Genomic DNA, 20,476 nt, shown 5'->3' with positions numbered 1-20,476 from the left:
GAAAATTCACATTGATTCCATAGGGATATTGGTTAAACACAAAAATCTTGCAACATTGATGGTCTTTTCTCTTTGTATGTTATTATTAAAATATTTATTTTTATTTATAAGCACATAAATTTAAACAAAAAGAGTGGAACAGTAAACCACTACTTGCATCCAAACAAGATGTCTACATTTCTTTCAACAATTAAAATTAAATCCCTTACTCCACATTAGCTTAATTAAGAAAAGAAGCTGTTCAGACACTTTAGCTTGCATTCAGTATTTTTTAATAATATTTCCATTCAGGGGATATTCATTTAATTGGTCAAATGTTTGATACCGCTACAAAACACTTTTCACTGCCATTCTCAAGGACTAGTCATTGTTTTCTGTAGATATGGAAAATATGTATTGTGATCCTTTACCTTGAAGGCTGTCTGAAAGAGAATAATTCCATTTCATTAATTCCAAGTCAAAATATGAAGCAAATGGCTACACATATCTGCAATAAATTTTCACTATAGACACAAGTAATATGTATACTATAGACTGCTATGCATTTTCCCTAATTATTTGGATTCTTAGGGAAATATATATGTGTGTGCTGATGTAGATATAGATATAAAATATATAAACGTAGATGTTCTATCAGTATAAACGACCGATTCTGATTGTTTCCCAGGCCTGATGGAATCGGAACAGTTTCAATGGAAGAAAAAGAGAGATTTGAGGAGATAAAAGAGAGACTGTCTTTCCTTTTAGAAAATCAGATAAGCCATTTCAGGTATGTACTCTCTTCATTCATACAAGTATTTGCTTGATTACTTCACTCAACCATCCAATCGCCTACAAACGTTTATGACTTTTTGCAATTGCTCAACAATTAGTAGCAGCTTCTCCACATGCATCGGTCTGTGGTCTGCTCCTCAGCCTGCCGTTCATTCCCACTGCTCATTTAAGCGGGCCCCTTCCCCTGCAATGTCCGTCCCAGAGCCCCTCTCACTTGCCTTGTGCATTTCTCCTTCCCTCGTGGCCTCTTCACGGTAACTCTGGTGACTGTCCCTCCCTCTCTCTGTGTCACCAGCGTGGAGACTCTCCAGTCCCACCTTCACAGCAGAATCTTTCTAAGTTATTTGGAAAAGCTGAAGTCCTATCTGTACTCTGCGCTGATCACATGGTTCTGATACACATCTCTTGGGTCGCTTTTTTCTTTTAAATTTACATTTTGTGAGAACAAGGACCACAGTGCCTAGCACAGTTCCTTGCTCAGAAAATTAAGTATTGATACTACGAAACATTTGCAGAGTGAAAGATAAATATCTTGATAATATTTCTTTTCCCCTTGTTATAGTTAGCTCAATAGAACTTAGTGGGTTAAAAACAGAAATATGCCAATATATTTCCTTTTCTATCACTCTTATCATTAGATCCTATAAAATGTTGCCATGTCTACATATTGTGTCTTATAGCATGCCTGTCATTTGGAATCATTCCATGTGAACTTACTGAAAAAATGGGCTCAGTTCATATTCCCCTTTAACCATTTGAAAATACTGTTATTTAACCATTTGAATAGTGTATGCCTAGCTGCTCTGGACCTCAATTTTCGTATTTGTAATATGAAAAGCTTTACCAGCAGTTCTCAACCTGTGGGTCGCGACCCCTTTGGCGGTCGAACGACCCTTTCACAGGGGTCGCCTAAGACCATCCTGCATATCAGATATTTACATTATGATTCATAACAGTAGCAACATTACAGTTATGAAGTAGCAACAAAAATAATTTTATGGTTGGGTCACAACATGAGGAACTGTATTTAAAGGGCCAGAAGGTTGAGAACCACTGCTTTAGATTGTGGTGATGTTGTTTTTTTAAATGATCTTGAAGGAAGAAATTCTCAAAGAATATACTGTACATCTGTTCCCCTACATTAGTGATTTCAACTGGGGCTGGTACTATATCACCTTAAGGTAAGTGAAGGAGGGAGGATTTTCATTGTCACAGTAGCCAGGCACTGGGACAGTCATTGATTCTGGGTTTAGGAATACAGTGCATGGGGCCATCTCACGCTGGAGAATTGTTTTGCCTAAAAGACCAATAGATTCACATTAGGGAACACTATTCTTGAGAGCACAGTGCAATTCAACTTACAGGGTTAAGACCGAATTCTCTGCTGATTTTTTAAAATAAATGAGATATGAGGAAGGCTTTTGCATTTGCAGAGAATGTTTCTGCATTTGTATTTGTTAAGAGTATTGTCTTTTAGGTTGTGTAGGGACCGTTAACTTTGTTGTATGTGTCTCTCAGTCACACATACTTTTCTATTTTTTGACATTGAGGCAGATATTGTCTGTCATTCAGTTCAATATCTATGTTTTTTGTATTAATGCTTCCCTTTACAAGTAACAGATCCTGCCCTGACCGGTTTGGCTCAGTGGATAGAGTGTCAGCCTGCGGACTAAAGAGTCCCAGGTTCGATTCTGATCAAGGGCATGTACCTTGGTTGCAGCCACATCCCCAGTAGGAGGTGTGCAGGAAGCAACTGATCGATGTTTCTCTCTCATCAATGTTTCTAACTCTCTATCCCTCTCTCTTCCTCTCTGTAAAAAATCCATAAAATATATATTTTTAAAAAACACAAGTAACAGATCCTACCTCAAACTGGTTTAAAAAAATAAATGTATACATCATCACTTGGTCTCAGGTAGGATGAACTTCAAGTCAGGCTGACTTCAGTAGCCATGGCTCTGTTTCTTGGTGATTCTCACATAACTGTCCTCCATCGTGGGATGGTTTCATCCCCAGATTGGTAGCAAGACCACAGAATTCCTTGGCCTCACATCTCACATCCATACGTGCCATTTTTCAAAGGGAGTTGTGGGGCCATCTCTTTCTGTCATGCTCTCTTAAGATCATGACATTATGTTAGACAGTCCTAGCAAGTCCTACCCCTCATATCTCATTAGCCCTACATAGGTCATGAGATAGTCCTGTACCAAACCCATGCCCTAAGTGCCTCAGGCAGTTGCTGAGGAGAATGGGGTCACCATGATTGATTAGCCTAACTGGGGCCACCCCACCAGGGCAGTTCAATCCCCCTCGCCATCACCCAGCAACTACATGGTTGTCCACATAATTATTCCCCTCTCACAGTTTTGTTCTCTGTTTCTCTTACATCTACATCTTCTTTTAATGATTTCTCTAAAGATACGCTTTTTAGCTTTTATTTCCTTAGCACTGAGGAGAAGAACTAAAAGGAATCAGTCTAGACATTTTGAGCTGATTTTTATATTCCCTTTTGATTTTTGTAAAGTTTGTATAAATTTTGCCAGTTCTGTGGGTTGTTTTTTTTTTTTTTTCTTAGTCCATAAAATATTGAATAACAGGAACTGGGACTAAAATAAAATGAGAAATTTTAGGCATCCACATAGGAAAATATATAAATTGTCCATGAGGATTTTCATAAGGATTCTACCAAATAATCTTTCTTAGTCACTATGTCACTAACATTTAGAAGGAACATAAATTACTTAGCAATTCAAGCTAAAGAAGTAATCACGGTACTATTCATAACTCATATAGAAATTTATTTATTTATTTAGATCCAATTGTATGCCAGAAATACATTTCAAAGATACAGATAAAATAAAAAGGCAAAGTAAATTAAACAATAAACGAGGAACTTCTGGTTAAAGATGGCAGATTGGTGCATGTTTGCAAAGCTTTCTCCCAGGACCTAACTAAAATAACAGAACACTATTTTTCAGAAGACAACCCCACAAAGACAACTAAAGTAAAAGAGGAAAAGAGTTTTTGGAAGCCAGATGGATGAATGGTATCTACTTTAGCCACCCAGGAAGAACTGAATCATAAGCCGGCAGTGGGGAAAACAGAGAAGCTATCTGATTTATGTCATACGATCACCAAAGTGTTTAGGAATTGCCCAGATCAAGCCCTCCGCCCTTCTAGAAAATAAGAGTGAAGGACAATTTGTCGTAAATGTGCTTAAAACTCACTTAGATCCCCACATGTCTTTTCCACCTCAGACTGCTCTGTGTTCCCCCTCCCCACCCCACCGCTGGGCAGAGCACTGCAGATTCAGTCTCTGAAGAGGGTCAGGTTAGAGGGCACTCGGACTGGGGTGGAGGAGGGGAGGATACATCAGGCGCAGTTGCAGTTAGGATTAAATAAACGTTTATTCTGAAATCTGAGAACCACAGCCTTCTCCTGCCAGCTCACCCCCTTGACTCCCAAAATGCTGGAGACAGGCAGGTAGGCAGGTTTATACCTCCCTGGCCTGTTTACAAGTGTCTTCCCATGGGAGCCTGCCTGGCCCAAAAGACCTAAAACTCTGGACAATAAAGACTCGCATGGAAACAGCCTAGTCAGATTCCCCTTCAGCGAAGACTATGATCTGCATGTACCCAGCTAGGTGCATTGTTGCTTCCATTCAGGTTTTTAATATGATGCTTTTGAAAATGATCAGAGAGCCAAAGTCGTCAGACATTTGAAGAAAGTATTTACTATGGAAGGCAGAGCCTCAAACAGATAAATACTAAAAAAGCAATTTGGAAAAAACAACAACAAAGATTATATGGGAAGAAGAAAATGGGGGAGGGGGCTGGAATGAATTACTGATATCCTTGGAGAGGTTTGAGAAGATAGAGCATCTGTAAAACAAAAATAAGATGTTGTTAAAAGAAAAAAACCTTGGAACAAATAGAATCTCTTACAAATTATATGCAAATGACACACAAATATATATACACTACTGAAAGAATTGGTTAATGAAACCTTGAAGAAAGTAGAGTTGGGGGGAGGAAAATAGGAATACAGCAAAGATAAGAAAAATATCTGATTAACAATATCATCATCATAAATAATAGGAATTCCTGAAAGAGTTAAGTCTGAAGGTAGGAAACTTTGAATAAAATCATTCAAAAAGATTTCCAGAATTAAAAGACATGTGCTCAGATTGAAACATTTAATACCCAGCACAGTGGATTAAAATATTTACTTATCAGGGTACATATTCATGAATTTTCAGATTCTTGGTGATAAAAGAGAAGATCCCAAAATACAAAGAATCAGAATGTTTTTCAATGTTAATTTATTCTAGAAATGTTTATTGAGTACCTACTATGTGTCAGGCAGTTAACAACAATAACTAAAAAGATCCCTTGCTTCTGCAGCTTTCATTTTGACCTGAGGGGTGATACTGATATATCCAGAAAACAGTGCATCAGTGATTTTATAGTTCTGAGGAAAAGATTACTTTCAACCCAGAATTCTGTACCAGCAAAAGTCTTGATTAAGGGTAATGGTAGAATGGTATTTTCAGATATGAGGAACTGCAAAAGATAATGCAACTTACCAAGACAAAGGAGAAAACAAAGAAAAAGGAAGAGTTAAGATCCTTGGAATAGGAAATCAACCTGAGACAGGAGGGAAGGTTATGGTTAATAGACTCCAAAGTGGTGTTGCCCAGCCAGCATGGCTCAGTGGTTGAGCGTCGACCTATGAGCCAGGAGATCTTGATTCGGTCAGGGCACATCCCCAGGTTGCAGGCTTGATCCCAAGAGTGGGGCATGCAGGAGGCAGCGGATCAATGATTCTCATCATTGATGTTTCTATCTCTATCATTATCCCTTTCTCTCTGAAATCAATAAAAGTATATTTTTTAAAAAGGCTCCAAAGTGACACCTGAGCTTAGCGAGCAACCAATTCTCACTGGAATGGGTCAGAAAATTCTTCATTATTTTAACATGTCTGGAGTAGAGTGTGGAATTGTATTAATTAGATTGTATTAGATTTTGGAGTTATATTAGACTAGAGGCCTGGTGCATGAAATGCGTGCATTGGAGTGGCGGGGGGGGTTCCCCTGAGCCTGGCGTGCACCCTCTCACAGTCCTGGACCCCTCGGGGGATGTCCACCTGCCGGCTTAGGCCCAATCACCCTGGGAAGCAGGCCTAAGCCAGCAGGCAGATATCCCTCTTGCCATCCAGGAGCCCTTGCTCCTTACCGCCTGCCTGCTCGCTGCTCCTTACTGCTCGGCTCGCTGCTCTTTAGTGCTGCCGTGGAGACAGGAAAGACTCCCACCACAGCCGCTGCACTCGCCAGCCATAAGCTCAGCTTCTGGCTGGGCAGCACCCCCGCTATGGGAGTGCACTGACCACCAGGGGGCAGCTCCTGTGTTCAGTGTCTGCCCCCTGGTGGTCAGTGCGCATCATAGCAACCGGTTGTTCTGGTTGTTCCGCAGTAATGGTCTCTTAGGCTTTTATTATATAGATTAAGTATATAAAAACAGGATATTAAAAAAAAAGACAAGTATTATAAACAAAATAGTAATCATAGTTAAAATGTTGTCTCCATTACCTAGGACATTTACATAAATAATATAAAGTTACTGAATTTAGATCTACTAGTAAATCCCCCAAAATGATGTAACCATATTAGTAAGATAGAAAGGACAGGAATTATCTTTATCTTTAGAATGGGGGAAAGTGGTCTTAAGGGGGGTAAAAGAGCTATGTCCCAAATGAAGTAACAGGGGATGATATTTACCCTCCTAACTGAAATAATTTTAAAAAAATATGTGGGGAAAATGCTTTTTAAGACACTAAACATAAGCAACTAACAGCATTGATTCCTGAGAGCTGGGAAATAAATGAAGTAAGGCCTTGCTTACTGCAGAGAGAGTGTTTCCAGGCCATGGCCCGGAGAGGAGGAACCTGGGTGGATCCCAGGGGACATCCTGACTTGAGGAGGCGGGGCTGGGAGTCTAAGGAGGCCAAAGCAGCCAGCGTTTTCAGGCCAGAATTCCAAGGAAGAGAAAGAGTGGAGAGACCTACAGGTATCTGCAGGTCCCCCTGGAGGTTTCTCCCTGGTATGTGAGAAAACTATCCAGTCAGGCAAAGAACTAGGTGAAAGGATTTCCCAAAAAACGATGGGAAATCCCCAAAGCTAACACAGAGCTAGTTCCAGTTTCTCCTGCCCAGAGTGGGAACCTTCTAATTCATGGGCATCAGGTATAGTACTCACAGCATTTTGCTTCAATAGTGGAAAAAAAATTATCCCTAGAATAAACACTGTCATGGTCTCTCCTAATGTGTATTAAAATAAAGATTCAAATGAATCAAACTGTTTGCAAGGAATTTAACTGCATTCCAAAACAAAGTTCTGAAATACAGAGTTTTGTATTTAAAGGAATACAAATGTATTGAGCTATCAAAAAGATCAAATAACAATATCTAGCATCCAGTCAAAAATTTCCAGATATACAAAGAAATAGTAAAATATGACTAATGAAGGGAATAAAACCAACCAACAAAGTGAAAATGACACAGAAGATAAAAATTAGTAAACAGTAGTGCTAAAAGAATTATTATTACTCTATATCATATGTTAAGGGCATCTATGGAAAACTTACAACTAACATCATACATAATAGTGAAAGACTGAATGTTTTCCTACTAAGACCAAAAACAAGGCAAGAAACTCTGCTGTTACTACTGTATTTGAAACTGTACTGATGATGTTCTAGCCAGTACAATGAGGCAGATAAAAGAAAGACATTCAGATTGGAAAAGAAGTAAAACAGCCTTTCTTCACAGATGTTATGATTATCTATGTAGAAATTCCTATAGAAACTACCAAAAAAAGGCTGAAATAATTAATAAGTACGTTTAGAAAAGTTGTAGGAGCTTAAATAAACACATACCAATTTTTTCTGTATGATAGCAACAAACAAATTGAAATTAAAAGCAATACAATTTATAATAGCAACAAAAATTACTAAATACTTATGGTTCACTTTGACAGAGATGTGCGAAACCTGTACACTGAAAAATACAGTCAGTCTGAAATAAATTAAGGGAAACCCAAATTGATCTATAGATTCAATGCTACCTCAATCAAAATCCCAAAAAGATTTTGTAGGAATTGGAAACCTGATTCCAAAATTCATAAATGGAAAAATGTTGTCTTGAACTTCATCAACATTAAGAACTTTTGATCTTCCAAAGCCATTTTTAAGGGTTTAAAGAGACAAGTCCCAGAATGTGAGAAAATATTTGCACAGTACGTATTCCACAAAAGACTTCTTCCCAAATTGCATGCTTTAAACATGTGTAGTTCATTGTATGTCACTGAAATCTTTAAACTTTTTTTTAACTGCTTCTTTTCCATAGTGGGATGTTTAACATTAAGAATTAGAAATATTAGCAGTTAGGTTAAGGATATGACATTTAAATACCAAAAGAATCAGCTAAAAGTTAAAAATATTTTTTCTAGAGTAATTACTTGGGGAATGGGGTAGAACTGACAAAGGTTTTCATAAAAAACCTTTTGGAAGTTTCCTGTTAGATTGTGTACATATATTACTTTGATGAAACTACATACTTACATCTAAAAGTGGCTACTTAAAAGGAACATCTTAATCATAGGACAGGTCTATGCAGGCTCATTTATCTGAATATTTAATGTACTAAAGTAGGAATGAGGAGGATTTCAATGTATTCCTATTAGGGATTAAACTTGGTTGAATTTTATTTGATAATTTAGGTGTTTTTTTTTCCCCACTTTATGTTGCTATTATAGAGTTGTCAATGTGGTAAAAACCCAAAATATTTATCCTGAAAGACAGGCCAAAATGATTGCCTTTTAAAACATGTATTGTAAAGATTAATTAAAGTTCTGTGTCATTATTTTCTGTACTTTATTGATTCAGGATTACTTGTACTCTATAAATGTGTTGAATTATTTACACATCATGGGCAGCTAATGCTAATTCAGAACATGCCCAGTGGGACCTCAGAGCCCTGCAATGCTAAATGTAATCTGGGGATCAGTAACATTCCATTCATAAAATGCATCACCCACAGGTTAATGGAAATAAACAATAGGCAAGACAATGAGTGGATTATGCAAATACACTGAAAAGATTTAAGCAAGGGGAGGGGACAACAAGAACCCAATTTGTGTTTTATTTAAACTCGGATTAAGGTTTATGGTATACAAAATGATTAAAGCCACTTTGCTAATTTGCTAATGCTCTAAGAAGCACCACTACACAGGGAAAACTATCAAAATACATTGGCCGTGGCTTTTTTTGTGTGTGTAGGAAAGGCTAATAGGGTGCAAAGAGATGAGATTAAGTGAAGGAAACTTTTAACATGAAATGAACAGTATTCTGAAGAAAAATTTGAGTGATTAGATTTACAAGACATTTATTTGCATTTATCTGAGACAAATAAAAGTTGCATGAAACTAAAACTCAGGCTTTATATTCAACTACTGCTTTGTGAGAAATTTTTCTTTTTCTTTTTCATTCAAATTCGGTCCTATAAAACAAATTCAACTTAAAACACAAGTGCCTTTTAGGAAAACCTGTTCAAATGATAGTGTGAGAAACGAATTTCATTGTGAATTACGTCTTAGATAATATGTCCACCAAGCCCCTGAATAATGGCCAAGGACGTGGCAATAAGGAAATCTTTTCAAGTTGTTGGTTTGGAGATTTCTAAGCCTGAGTAAGGTGCAGCCTGGGGACAGCCCAGCTGCTGGTAGCACTTGGGCTTGGAGCTGGAGCAGTGGTCTGGGAGGGTTCACCAAAGGCAGGAGTCCCAGCAGGAGTGACCTGAAGAGGGCCCCCCCACCCCCCGCCCCTTGTAAAGAGCAATCACCTGTCATCACCATGTGGCAGTAACTTCTGAGGAGCCCACTGGAGCTCCCAGCCTCTGGCCCTGACGTCAGAACATCCGCATAACCTGCCCTTCAGTTGTGGGTGTGTATCAGGGATGCATGCGCCTGAAGGACTCGGGATAAATGACTCTCCTGGCATAAGGGTTTTGTGTTTTGTCGGGGGAAGAGGGAGAGTAGGACACCGGTGTGGACAGGCAAATGTGAGGGAAGCGGGGAGATGGAACCTTGTTTGTCTTAGAAGTTATGTCAGTTGTGTGTTTCCATCTTAAACCACAGGAAGAAATGGGGGAAGTCGTTTCAATGTTATTATAGAAAAGAAATTATTAGGGAATGCTTTTTAAAAAATATATATTTTCATTGATTTCAGAGAGGGAGAGAGAGATAGAAACATCAGTGATGAGAGAGAACCATTTATCAGCTGCCTCCTGCATGCCCCACACTGGAGATCAAGCCCACAACCCGAGCATATGCCCTTGACTGGAATTGAACCTGGGACCCTTCAGTCCACAGACAGACGCTCTATCCACTAAGCCAAACCGGCTAGGCTCTTAGGGAATGCTTTTTAAGTATCTCTTTACTCATAGAACCCTGGTGGTTCTTCTCTGATTATTATATTCTTTATGTACATGTGTCATCAAAACTTTAGAACCATTTTCATCATAGTTCGTACCCTTATTAAGACATTTAAATCATGGGACTAGGTAAAGGTCGGCATTAAGAGTTTCCTGGATGGGCTGATGCTATTTTAACCACTTGTCATTGTTCTTCTGTCATGCCAGGTAGTAGAAGAGGGGATGATGGTTTAGCAGTTTGGATATTAAAGGTTTGACCTTTGTTCCTCCTTTTGTTTTTGAAGATACTGCTTTCCCTTTGGACGACCTGAGGGTGCCCTGAAAGCTACACTGTCCTTACTTGAAAGGGTATGTTTCAACATTACTTTACGAATACTGTTTACGCTGTCAGTTGCTGGGTGTCTGAGCTCTTGAACTAGGCAGCCAGTCTCATTCCCCAGGAGTGTGCTCCCCTGTGAGTCCATTGCGTTTCACCAGCCTCTCACATTTCCTTGCTATCTTCAACATTCCCCTAGCCCCTGCTGCTGCCTCCCAAAGCCTTTCTGAAGCGCACCTTGGCTTCATGTGCTAAGTTCATGGCATCTTTCTGGTCATTTTCTATTTTTCCATCTTTTTTCCCCCCTCATGAAATAGGTGTGGTAGTATTTTTCAGTCGAGTGTAATGAACTGTTTTTCAGACCTCACGGTTATCTCATCCTTCCGCATGACTTGTATGTACTTCTACCGCTCATCGTCCCAGACCTAAACGAGTTTATCATTTAATATTCACCAACACATCATTCTTTTTGTTCTAAAATCATCGCAGAATTTATTTCAGTTCAATCTGTGTGTTGCTCTAAAGGAATTCATGAATTGTAGAAATTCATTTCCCCTCAAAAAATAAATAGCAAATAAGGTTTCATGCCATGCTGAAAATTTGTCTGTTAATGCAAGTATATTCTCCACTCCTGTTTTTGTGATAGATTAGGCTTAAAAGGGAAGTATCATTTTCATCTGCTTGTAAAACTTTTCGTATGCTCATTGGAAGCTAACAGGTAAGTGGGTGGCCAGTTCCTATTCCTTATCAGTGTTACAAGACAATGTCTATGCCCTCGCTGGTTTGGCTCAGTGGATAGAGCATCGGCCTACGGACCACCAAAGAGTCCTGGGTTTGATTCCAGTCAAGGGCAGGTACCTCGGTTGCAGGCTCCACCCCAGGCCTGGCCCTGGTTGGGGCTAGTGCAGGAAGCAACCAATCGATGTGTTTCTCTCACATCAATGTTTCTCTCTGTCTTTCCCTCTCTCTTCCACCCTCCCTAAAAAAAGAAAAAGAGAATAATACATAGGAATCATCTATGGCCCATGATTTGAACATTCTGGTGCTGATTAATCAACTTCAAGCACTTGTTCCTGTCCGTTTTTCAGCCCAATGAACTCTAGATTGCATAGTTTATTAGCACGCCTATGAAAACCCCACAGGGATTTTTAGGGATTTAAGGGCTTGGGAGATGAGGGCTAGAACTAGTGGCTAAAATGAGGTCTTGCACATATAAATTGGTTTCATCTACATATCCCTGTCTTATCCTTGATTACTGTGCATTGTGTGAAAGAAATATTCTCGTAGGAATTATCTGTTTATTGATCATTTTTATAATATTAAGAGCTGCATGCAACCCAAGCTTTTCAAAGGATAGGTCTCATCCTGTTCATTAAGGTACATGGATAAGGTAAAACCCTAAAAGATAGCTTTACTTTGGGAACTGCACCCCATCCTGGGTACCAGCCTCTCTGTGAGCTGGTTTCCACGGCAGAGCTTCCTCCTCCCCTCCCCACCCCCAGCAGGGAAGAGTCAGTGGTAGCAGCGATGCCCCATGCCCTGCACTGACGGGGCAGGATGGACAGTGACCTTTATTGCAGTTGTAGTCACTAATCATGTCTCATGCTGAAGTGAGGGAGGAGTGGTAAAAGCCTTATCTTCATTTTCATGTCTCTGCACTTACTGACATCTTAGCAAAATAAAATAAAATCTACATGTGAATTCTTGATACTTAGTAAGAAATATTGCCTGGTTTCAACTCTGGACTCACCTCATTCTAACTTTAACAGCTACTTATTTCCATTATTTAAAAGGTTGTTACCATGGTAGGGCCTAGTGGTAAAGTGTATGATTCTGCCTATGGTACAAAATTAATCTGAAATTCAAATTTCAGTAATAATCACATAAAAATAATAGCGCATGCTAATGCTTGTGCATTTTTTTACTATAAGTAGAAGAATTTTTCTGACTGTAAAGAGTCTAATGTTCAGTTCAAAATAAAATGCAAATATGTGTCTGTTTTAAAGATTACTACTATGAGCGTATGATGAATAAACGAAGTTGATGGCGAGGAAGCTTTCAAATGATGGAGTTTGTTGTTTTCAAAAGGAAACTTTGCCTAACAAAATTAAGATATGTTGTCAGGATCACCAGCGCTAGAACCACGGAATACATTTGAGATTATAAGATCCTTAGTGCCAAGACTTATGGAAAGAGAGAGAAATAATGAAGCAGGAAATGGGTGTTTTCATGTTCTATCATTATTTCTTCCCCAATAAAAGACTAATAGGATAGTTAGAACCCTTAAGTATTGTCGTCTTTATAGTAACATTTTGCTATATACTTTATCATTTGAATGTAAGCGAATCAGGATAAAGCCATTAACTTTATGAAAAATAGAGTTTGACTAATAATATAATCAAAACTGACTGTGAGTGGTTTTATCACTAGGAAAGTTTTAAGGAAAGTTATCAGTCATTAAATGAGTGTTTAAATACATTGTATTTTGAATTATGGGTATAACTGTATTTCCCCCTTACCAAGAGTAATATTTTTAAAGGGAAAAATCCAAAAACACAATTTAGGAACCCAACGGAAAATAGTCAGTTTTTTTCCTAAATTAGAAAGTTTCCATGTCTTTTAACACTTGATACTACATTTCACTGAGACAAAGAAGTTTTCTCCCTCGTGAGTAGATCATGGTAACTAAAGTTTAATTGGTGAAAGCGGTGGTCTTGGTTTTTATAGAGCACAAGAAAAGATGCCGCTTCTTAATGGAGTTCTGTTACTGTTTTTATCTATGTTGCTCAAAACACTTAAAGCTTTGAAATTAAGAGATACGGAAGACAAACTTTGTTTATTGCTTGTCCCAGCGATGGTAATCCTCATCTGAAACAGCTGCTCTCATGGTGTCCTGGGTCCCTGGGGGAAGAATGACAGTCACACTGAATGGTGGCTTGGCCTGTGGGAGGTTTTGATGTGCACAAATGAGGCTTCGACAGGAGGAGCCGAGATTAGAGGATTACTTCCCAGTTGTGAAGTGCGGACTAATTACTTCCCCCAGTGTTACCTGGGACCCCTCCTACTAATTAATAGTCAGGTCTAGAACAATTTGTATAATTTGTTTTTAGAATTTTATGCAATCTATCTCTCTCTCTCTCCCTCCCTCCTTCCCTCCCTCCCTCCCTCTAGGTTTTAATGAAAGATATTGCCACTCCCATACCAGCAGAAGAGGTGAAAAAAGTGGTCAGAAAATGCCTGGAGAAAGCCGCCTTGATCAATTACACTAGACTCACAGAATATGCCAAAATAGAAGGTCAGTGCAGTGAGCAATTGTCGAAGTGGCAGCAAGAGCCAACAATGCCTATTAACTGAATTTTCTGTGAGAAGCCCTTTCCTTTTCTGAACAAACCTGTGCCCTGGCAAAGGGAAATGTCTCATTAAAATCTCAGCTGGTGAACTGAAGAGCTTTTTCCTATTCATTGCTTTAATATGCCTCCTGGGACTCTGCTTGAATGAAAGACCCAGGATTCGTGCTTAAGTTGTCCTTTGTTCTTATTTTGAGTTTGCAAGAAACCAAGAGGTGTTTTCATGGGTTGTGTTTTTTGGCATTACTGTAAGTATGTCTAACATTTAAACTATGGACAGTGTATTCTTTCCTGATCAGTAACAGTGTAGTATTACATAATTTTATTTTCTATTCAGCAGTATCATTCAGAGAAAGGGGGAAACTTGTTGATTATCATGAGGGCTGAAATAAATGGATAGAATTACTTGTAACTTTTAATTGCTTTCAGTATATTGATGCGTTGGAAGATTAGATCTCTTGAGAGGACTGTGCATTTTTTTTCTCTTTTTTCAGGTTTTATTCATTGAGGAAACGGTCATTTAAGATGTTTAGAAATAAGAAGGTTAGAATTTGTGTCAAAGTCACACAAGCAGTTTTTACTCAACAGTCCTTTGATTGATATAATTAAAAGTAAAAGAAAGGACCCTAAATTTTCTACTCTAATTATAAAACTAGCTTGTTCAACACATGTATCATTTACTTGGGGAGGAAAAAAGTTTGCAGTGTCGAGTATTTATGTCTAAATATAAAAAGTAAATCGTTAGAAAAAACTTAGTCACTTTTAATATAAAATTTTACATAAAGAATTATAAATGTATGAATTAGATGCTGTTATAATAGTTTCATCAAAATGGTGACAATGAAAAAAAGATGACTATAATTGGCTGTGTTATATCCTTTCTTTTCTCCAAATCTGATCCAGCTTTCTAACAAGCATGTGATAACCAACCTCCTGAGTGATTAACAAAAAAGCCATCCCATCACTATAGCAACCAATATTATATCACGAGAGTAACAACATGAAACCTCCTTAGTTACCAGTTTAACATCATTAATTATGATATCATGTTGTGTTAAAGCACAAGCAATGAATATTAGATCATGTGGGGAAAGTGGAAGATAAACAGATTGGTTTTCACATTTTGAATACTCATTCAGTTTTCATGTTTTGGGAATAATGGGTGTTGCGTACACGGATTGAAAGAATTAATATAAAAGTAGACATATTAAAACCTTTCAAATCTGGCAATGAGAAAAGTGTGGACAACCTGAATAAATATTGCTTTATCTAAATATTATGAATCCTATCAAAAAAAGATGAAAATCTTTTTTAAAATTTATCTTTATTGTTGAAAGTATTATAGATGTCCCACTTTTTCCCCCACTGCTCCCCTCCACCTCACACCTGCACCCCCAGGCCTTCACCATACTATTGTCTGTTCCTAGCACACACACACATACCCACACACCCACACACCCACACACTGACTGAGATTTGTCAGTCTGTTCCATGCTTCTATGTCTCTGGATCTATTTTATTATTTTTGTACTTAACTGTCTATTTTAGTTCATTATTTTGACCATTACCTAATACTTTCTGGAACTCACCCTCTCCTATCTGAGAATACTCTAGAAAATGGATCCTAGAAATCTAGTCAGGTAGGACTACTGAGCAGTCTCCTTTTAAAAAAACAAATGGCATTCTTATTTGATGAGAAAAACTTCTATGCTTTTTATTCTCTCCCTCCCCCCTTTTTTGTGTCTTAAAAAATAAAGAGCTTTTCTTTCATGCTTAGGATCAGACTAAGAACAAAGTCAAATTTAAGTTAGTAGGAAGTGGGCTACTTTTCTTGGCTGGATTGGCCTATTATATTATGTGATCAGCATGGGTAGAGTTTGCTTTTCTCCTAAATTGTCTTTTCTTATGTTCTAGGCCCAGCAGAAAAGGAGACAGGTAACTGATGCTTGTGCATGCACGTGTTATTTCTAACGTGATGCTGTTGTGTTTTGGTATTATGAGTAGCTCTTTCCTTTTCAGGACTCCTATTGGATCACTTTATGATAGTGAAAAAAAACTTTGATTTTATCAGAACTACTGCTAATGCGTTGTAGGGAAAAGTATAGGCCATTTATCTCTGTAAAAGTTCAGCACTGGTTTCTGATATGAATTCAAAGCAAGACACCTGAGGCTGTGTTAATGTTATGCATTATTTTTTAAGCATAGACGCTAATCTTCTGTGGAAGCGGTTGCCAGCATTTGAAGGGCTCTTTCAGCTAGAAAAGAGGACGTTCTCTCCTTTATCACTCCTGAAAAATAACAGAGGGAAAAGCACCGATGCTGTTAAATGAAAAATAAGCAGCTCTTAACTTTGGAAGTTGTTAATCATAGGAAGGAGCAGAGGCTATGAAATCCCATCTCAAGAAATTTCTGGGAAAGAGTCTCTCTATTTTGAAAGGTTTTGTTACTTTTTTCTAGTGTCACTTATCACAGTTGTAACTTTTTTATGTTTGAATATTTTTATTTATTGACTCAGAGAGAGAGAGAGGAAGGGAGAGAGAGAGAGAGAGAGAGAGAGAGAGAAATAGAGAGAGGGGGGAGGGAGAGAAACATCAATTTGTTGTTCCACTTGTTTATGCATTGATTGGCTGATTCTTGTATGTGCACTGACTGCGTTTGAAACCAAAACCTTGACACATCAGGAAAACACTCCAACCAACTGTGCTATTCAGCCAGGGCTGTAATTATTTTAATTACATTTGCTGTTATCTATTTATCCTACCTATCTCCTCTTCAGCCTCATGAAGGCATAATCCCGACTGAACTTGTTTTCCAAAGTCATTGTTGTATTCCCAGCATCCAGACCTATGCCGCTGACATGAAGCAGGTACTTAATACTTTGGAGAGAGACAAGAAGTTAGTTTCATGAGAAAACAATGGAGAAAGAGAAGAGCGATGAATGAACCTTTCCAGTCCCAGTTTGCTTATCTGCGTCAAATTTTGCACACAGTGTTATAGACAAGTTTGCTTGGGTTGTTTTTAACTGAAGTCTTCTATTAAGGGCTTTGTTTCTTTCTCTTTTTTTCCCCCCTATATTTTTCTATATGTTTCTTTCTAAAGTATTTGACCTCTGAGAGAGTCAGGAATAAAACACTCAGAGCAGGAAAAGGGAAGAGAACACACCTATCAGGATGCCTAAAGGGCACTTTAGAAAAAGGAATGAGACTGCCAGCCCCTTTCATGGCAGCCCATTGTGACAGCAGCAGTCCAGTGCTCTTTAACAAACTTCTTCAAAACCTCTCGTGGCACTTTACCCCCCACAACCTTGCTGTGGTGAACACAGTTTTTATAGTTTGCACACAGTAGTCCAGGGTTGTTCGTGGCCCTCCCACTGCCCGAGCGTAAATAAGTAGGCCACCTGGGACGAGAGTCAGGTGTCCTGATCCCCCGCCTACAGGGCTCCGCTCCTTCCCCTGTGAAATGTGAAGGGGTCGCAGTGCACCTTCAGGAAGGACGGGGCGCATACTGTTGCCCTGTGCCCATTAAAGAGCCCAGGAATGGGCATGTGCTGCCGGCCCCTCTTACCTCATTGCCACCAGATGGAAGCCTTCCCTTCACATGTATTGAACATCCACACCTCTGCTCAACTGGACAGCCTGACTCGAGGAAAAAGGCCCTGTAAAAATTAAATGCTTGCATTGAGAAGAGAAAAAAAAATCAGAGTAGTCTCGGTAATTTAAGTGGATGGAACAGAAAGCTAATCTCAAGTGAAGAATGTTCTGAAGTAACAGAAGAGAGGTTTTTAAGAAATGTAGTTCTATTCCTTCAGTTGCATTTGGTTACGAGTTAACAGGGTTACTTAGAAATGATGGTAGGGTGCTTAGAAAAGTGAATAAAAATAAGGATATCAGTTGAATGTGTAAGAGCGCAAATGCTGGATAAGACTTTCAAATAGCACTCTCTAGGGCATTATAATCATTATCCATTGTTAGTTTGTAGAAAAGAGTAAAATTCAGCCCCAGACTTGTCATCATGTTATCTATCCACTGCCTATTGCTCCAAAGATTTTTTTTTATTTACATTGCTTCAGTAGTTCCTTAAACAATTCTTCAAACTAGAAATCAGCTATAATAAAAACACTCAGAAATATTCAAACATCTGGAGGCAAAATAGCATGTTATTAAATAATGAATAGGTTACCAACGACATCAAGGAATCCTATCTAATAATAGACAAACATGGTAATTGACCGTACCTTTGCTATGCCTCCCATTGGCTAATCAGCGAGATATGCAAATTAACCGCCAACAAAGATGGCGGATAATTTGCATATGTAGGCACGAAGTGGCGAAGCGAAGGCTTGAAGGCGGCTCTGGCCGGAGCAGCGAAGGCTTGAAGGCGGCTCCGGCCAGAGCAGCGAAGGCTTGAAAGCAGCTCCGGCCGGAGCAAAGGCCTGGGTCCTGGGTGCCAGAGGAAAACCGGTGCCAGAGGAAAACCGGTGCCAGCAGCCAGGGGAAGGGAAGGTCTATTGCACGAATCTTTTCGTGCAACAGGCCTCTAGTAAATTATAAACTTCCAGGAGACAAATGAAAATGAATATACAGCAACCCAAAATTTATGGGACACAGTGAAAGCATTCCTGAGAAGTTCATAGCACTACAAGGCCTACTTCAAGAAATAAGAAAAATCTCTAATTATCTAACCCTAAAACTAAAAGAACTAGAAAGAGAATAATAAGAAAATCCCAGAGGAAGTAGAAGGAAGGAAATAATAAAGATCAGAATGGAAATAAATGACACAAAGACTAAAAATAAAAAAGTACAAAAGCTGGTTCTTTGAAAAGGTAAACAAGATTGATAAACCTCTAGCCAGACTCATTAAGAAAAAAAGAGAGAGAACCCAAATAAATAAAATCAGAAACAAATGAGGTGAGGTAACAACTGACAACACAGAAATACGGAGGATTGTAAGAAAATATTACAAACAACTATATGCCATCAAATTGGGCAACCTGGGCAAAATGGGCAAATTCCTAGAAACATACAATCCTCCAAAACTGAATCAGGAAGAATCAGAAAACCTGAATAGACCAATATCAACTAAAGAAATTGAAGAAGTAATAAAAAAAACTTCCAGCCAGCAAAAGTTCTTGACCAGATGGCTTCAAAGAGGAGTTTTACCAAACATTCAAAGAAGAACTAACACCTATACTCCTCAAACTATGCCCAAAAATTTAAGTAAAAGGAATGCTTTCAAGCTCTTCTTATGAGGCCAGCGTTATCCTAATCCCAAAACAAGATAAACAGACTACAAGGAAAGAAAACTATTGGCCAGTATTCCTGATGAACATAGATGCTAAAATCCTCAACAAAATATTAGCAAATCAGATTCAGCAATACATGTAAAAGATTATTCACCATGACCAAGTGGCATTTATTCCAGGGATGAAAGCCTGGTAAAATATTCAAAAATCAATAAATGTGATACATCATATAAACAATATGAAGGATAAAAATCTCATGATCCTATCAATAGATGCAGAAAAGGCACTTGACAAAATCCAGCACCCATCTACGTATATAAAAGCCTAAGCTACCAGAACACCAACACGACCAGAACGACTGGTCGCTATGACATGCATAGACCACCAGGGGGCAAACGCTTGATGCGGGAGCTGCTCACTGGTGGTCAGTGTGCTCTCACAGCCAACCTCCTGCACCAGCCAACCTCCTGCGGCCCCTTCCTCCAGCAGGCCCCGGCTGGCGGCTGGCAGCCAGAAGGAAGGCCCCAACTGTGGTCATCAGGAAGGCGGGGCAGGCCGGTTGGGAGGGCCCATGAGAAGTAAGGCCCTGATCAGCCCTGATCGCCAGCCAGGCCTAGAGACCCCACCTATACATGAATTTCGTGCACCAGGCCTCTAGTTTTTTATTAAAACTCTCAGCAAAGTGAGGGGTCATACCTCAACATAATAAAGGCCATATATGACAAACCTACTGCCAACATCATACTCAATGGGCAAAAACTAAAAGCATTTCCCTTAAGAACAGGAATAAGACAGGGTTGTCTGCTTTCACCACTCTTATTCAGCATAGTACTAGACATACTAGCCACAGCAATCAGACAAGGAGAAAAAAATGAAAGGTATCCAAATGGGAAAGGAGGAAGTAAAAGTGTCATTATTTGCAGATGACATGTTATTGTACATAGAAAACCCTAAAGACTCCACCAAAAGCTACTAGATATAATAAATGAATTTGGCAAAGTAGCAGGATACAAAATTAACATCCATAAATCGATGGCATTTTTATACACCAATAATGAACTCTCAGAAAGAGAAACTAAAAAAATATATATGAATCCCATTTACCATTGCAACAACAACAACAAAAAAGTTACCTTGAAGTAAACTTAACCAAAGAGGTAAAAGATCTGTATTGGGAAAACTATAGGACATAGAGAAAACAAATAGAGGAAGATACAAACATGTGGAAGCATAGAGCGTGTTTGTGGATTGGAAGACAACATAATTACAATGTCCATACTATCCAAAGCCATCTATAGATTCAACACAATC

General features: G+C 38.8%; 1 protein-coding gene across 9 annotated transcripts in view; it reads left to right on the top strand.

Annotated features, from left to right (window-relative positions):
• The window catches only part of CADPS2 (calcium dependent secretion activator 2), a 497,767-nt gene that overhangs the window by 380,716 nt on the left and 96,575 nt on the right, over window positions 1–20,476 (top strand). For 5 of the 9 annotated variants that reach the window (XM_070423807.1, XM_070423804.1, XM_070423805.1 and 2 more), the window contains exons 14-17: window positions 668–769; window positions 10,545–10,608; window positions 13,748–13,871; window positions 15,838–15,858. In XM_070423807.1, the coding sequence (XP_070279908.1) occupies window positions 668–769; window positions 10,545–10,608; window positions 13,748–13,871; window positions 15,838–15,858 (311 nt within the window). The remainder of the gene's footprint in view (window positions 1–667; window positions 770–10,544; window positions 10,609–13,747; window positions 13,872–15,837; window positions 15,859–20,476) is intronic. The other 4 variants (XM_070423806.1, XM_070423812.1, XM_070423810.1 and 1 more) reach the window with 1 other exon arrangement.

This window comes from Myotis yumanensis, unplaced genomic scaffold (genome assembly GCF_028538775.1).
Source record: "Myotis yumanensis isolate MYYU_CA2020_CCGP unplaced genomic scaffold, mMyoYum1.0.hap1 SCAF_9, whole genome shotgun sequence".
NCBI classification, from domain to species: domain Eukaryota; kingdom Metazoa; phylum Chordata; class Mammalia; order Chiroptera; family Vespertilionidae; genus Myotis; species Myotis yumanensis.
Note: the sequence above shows the minus strand (reverse complement) of the source record. Positions and strands in the feature narration are given on the sequence as shown.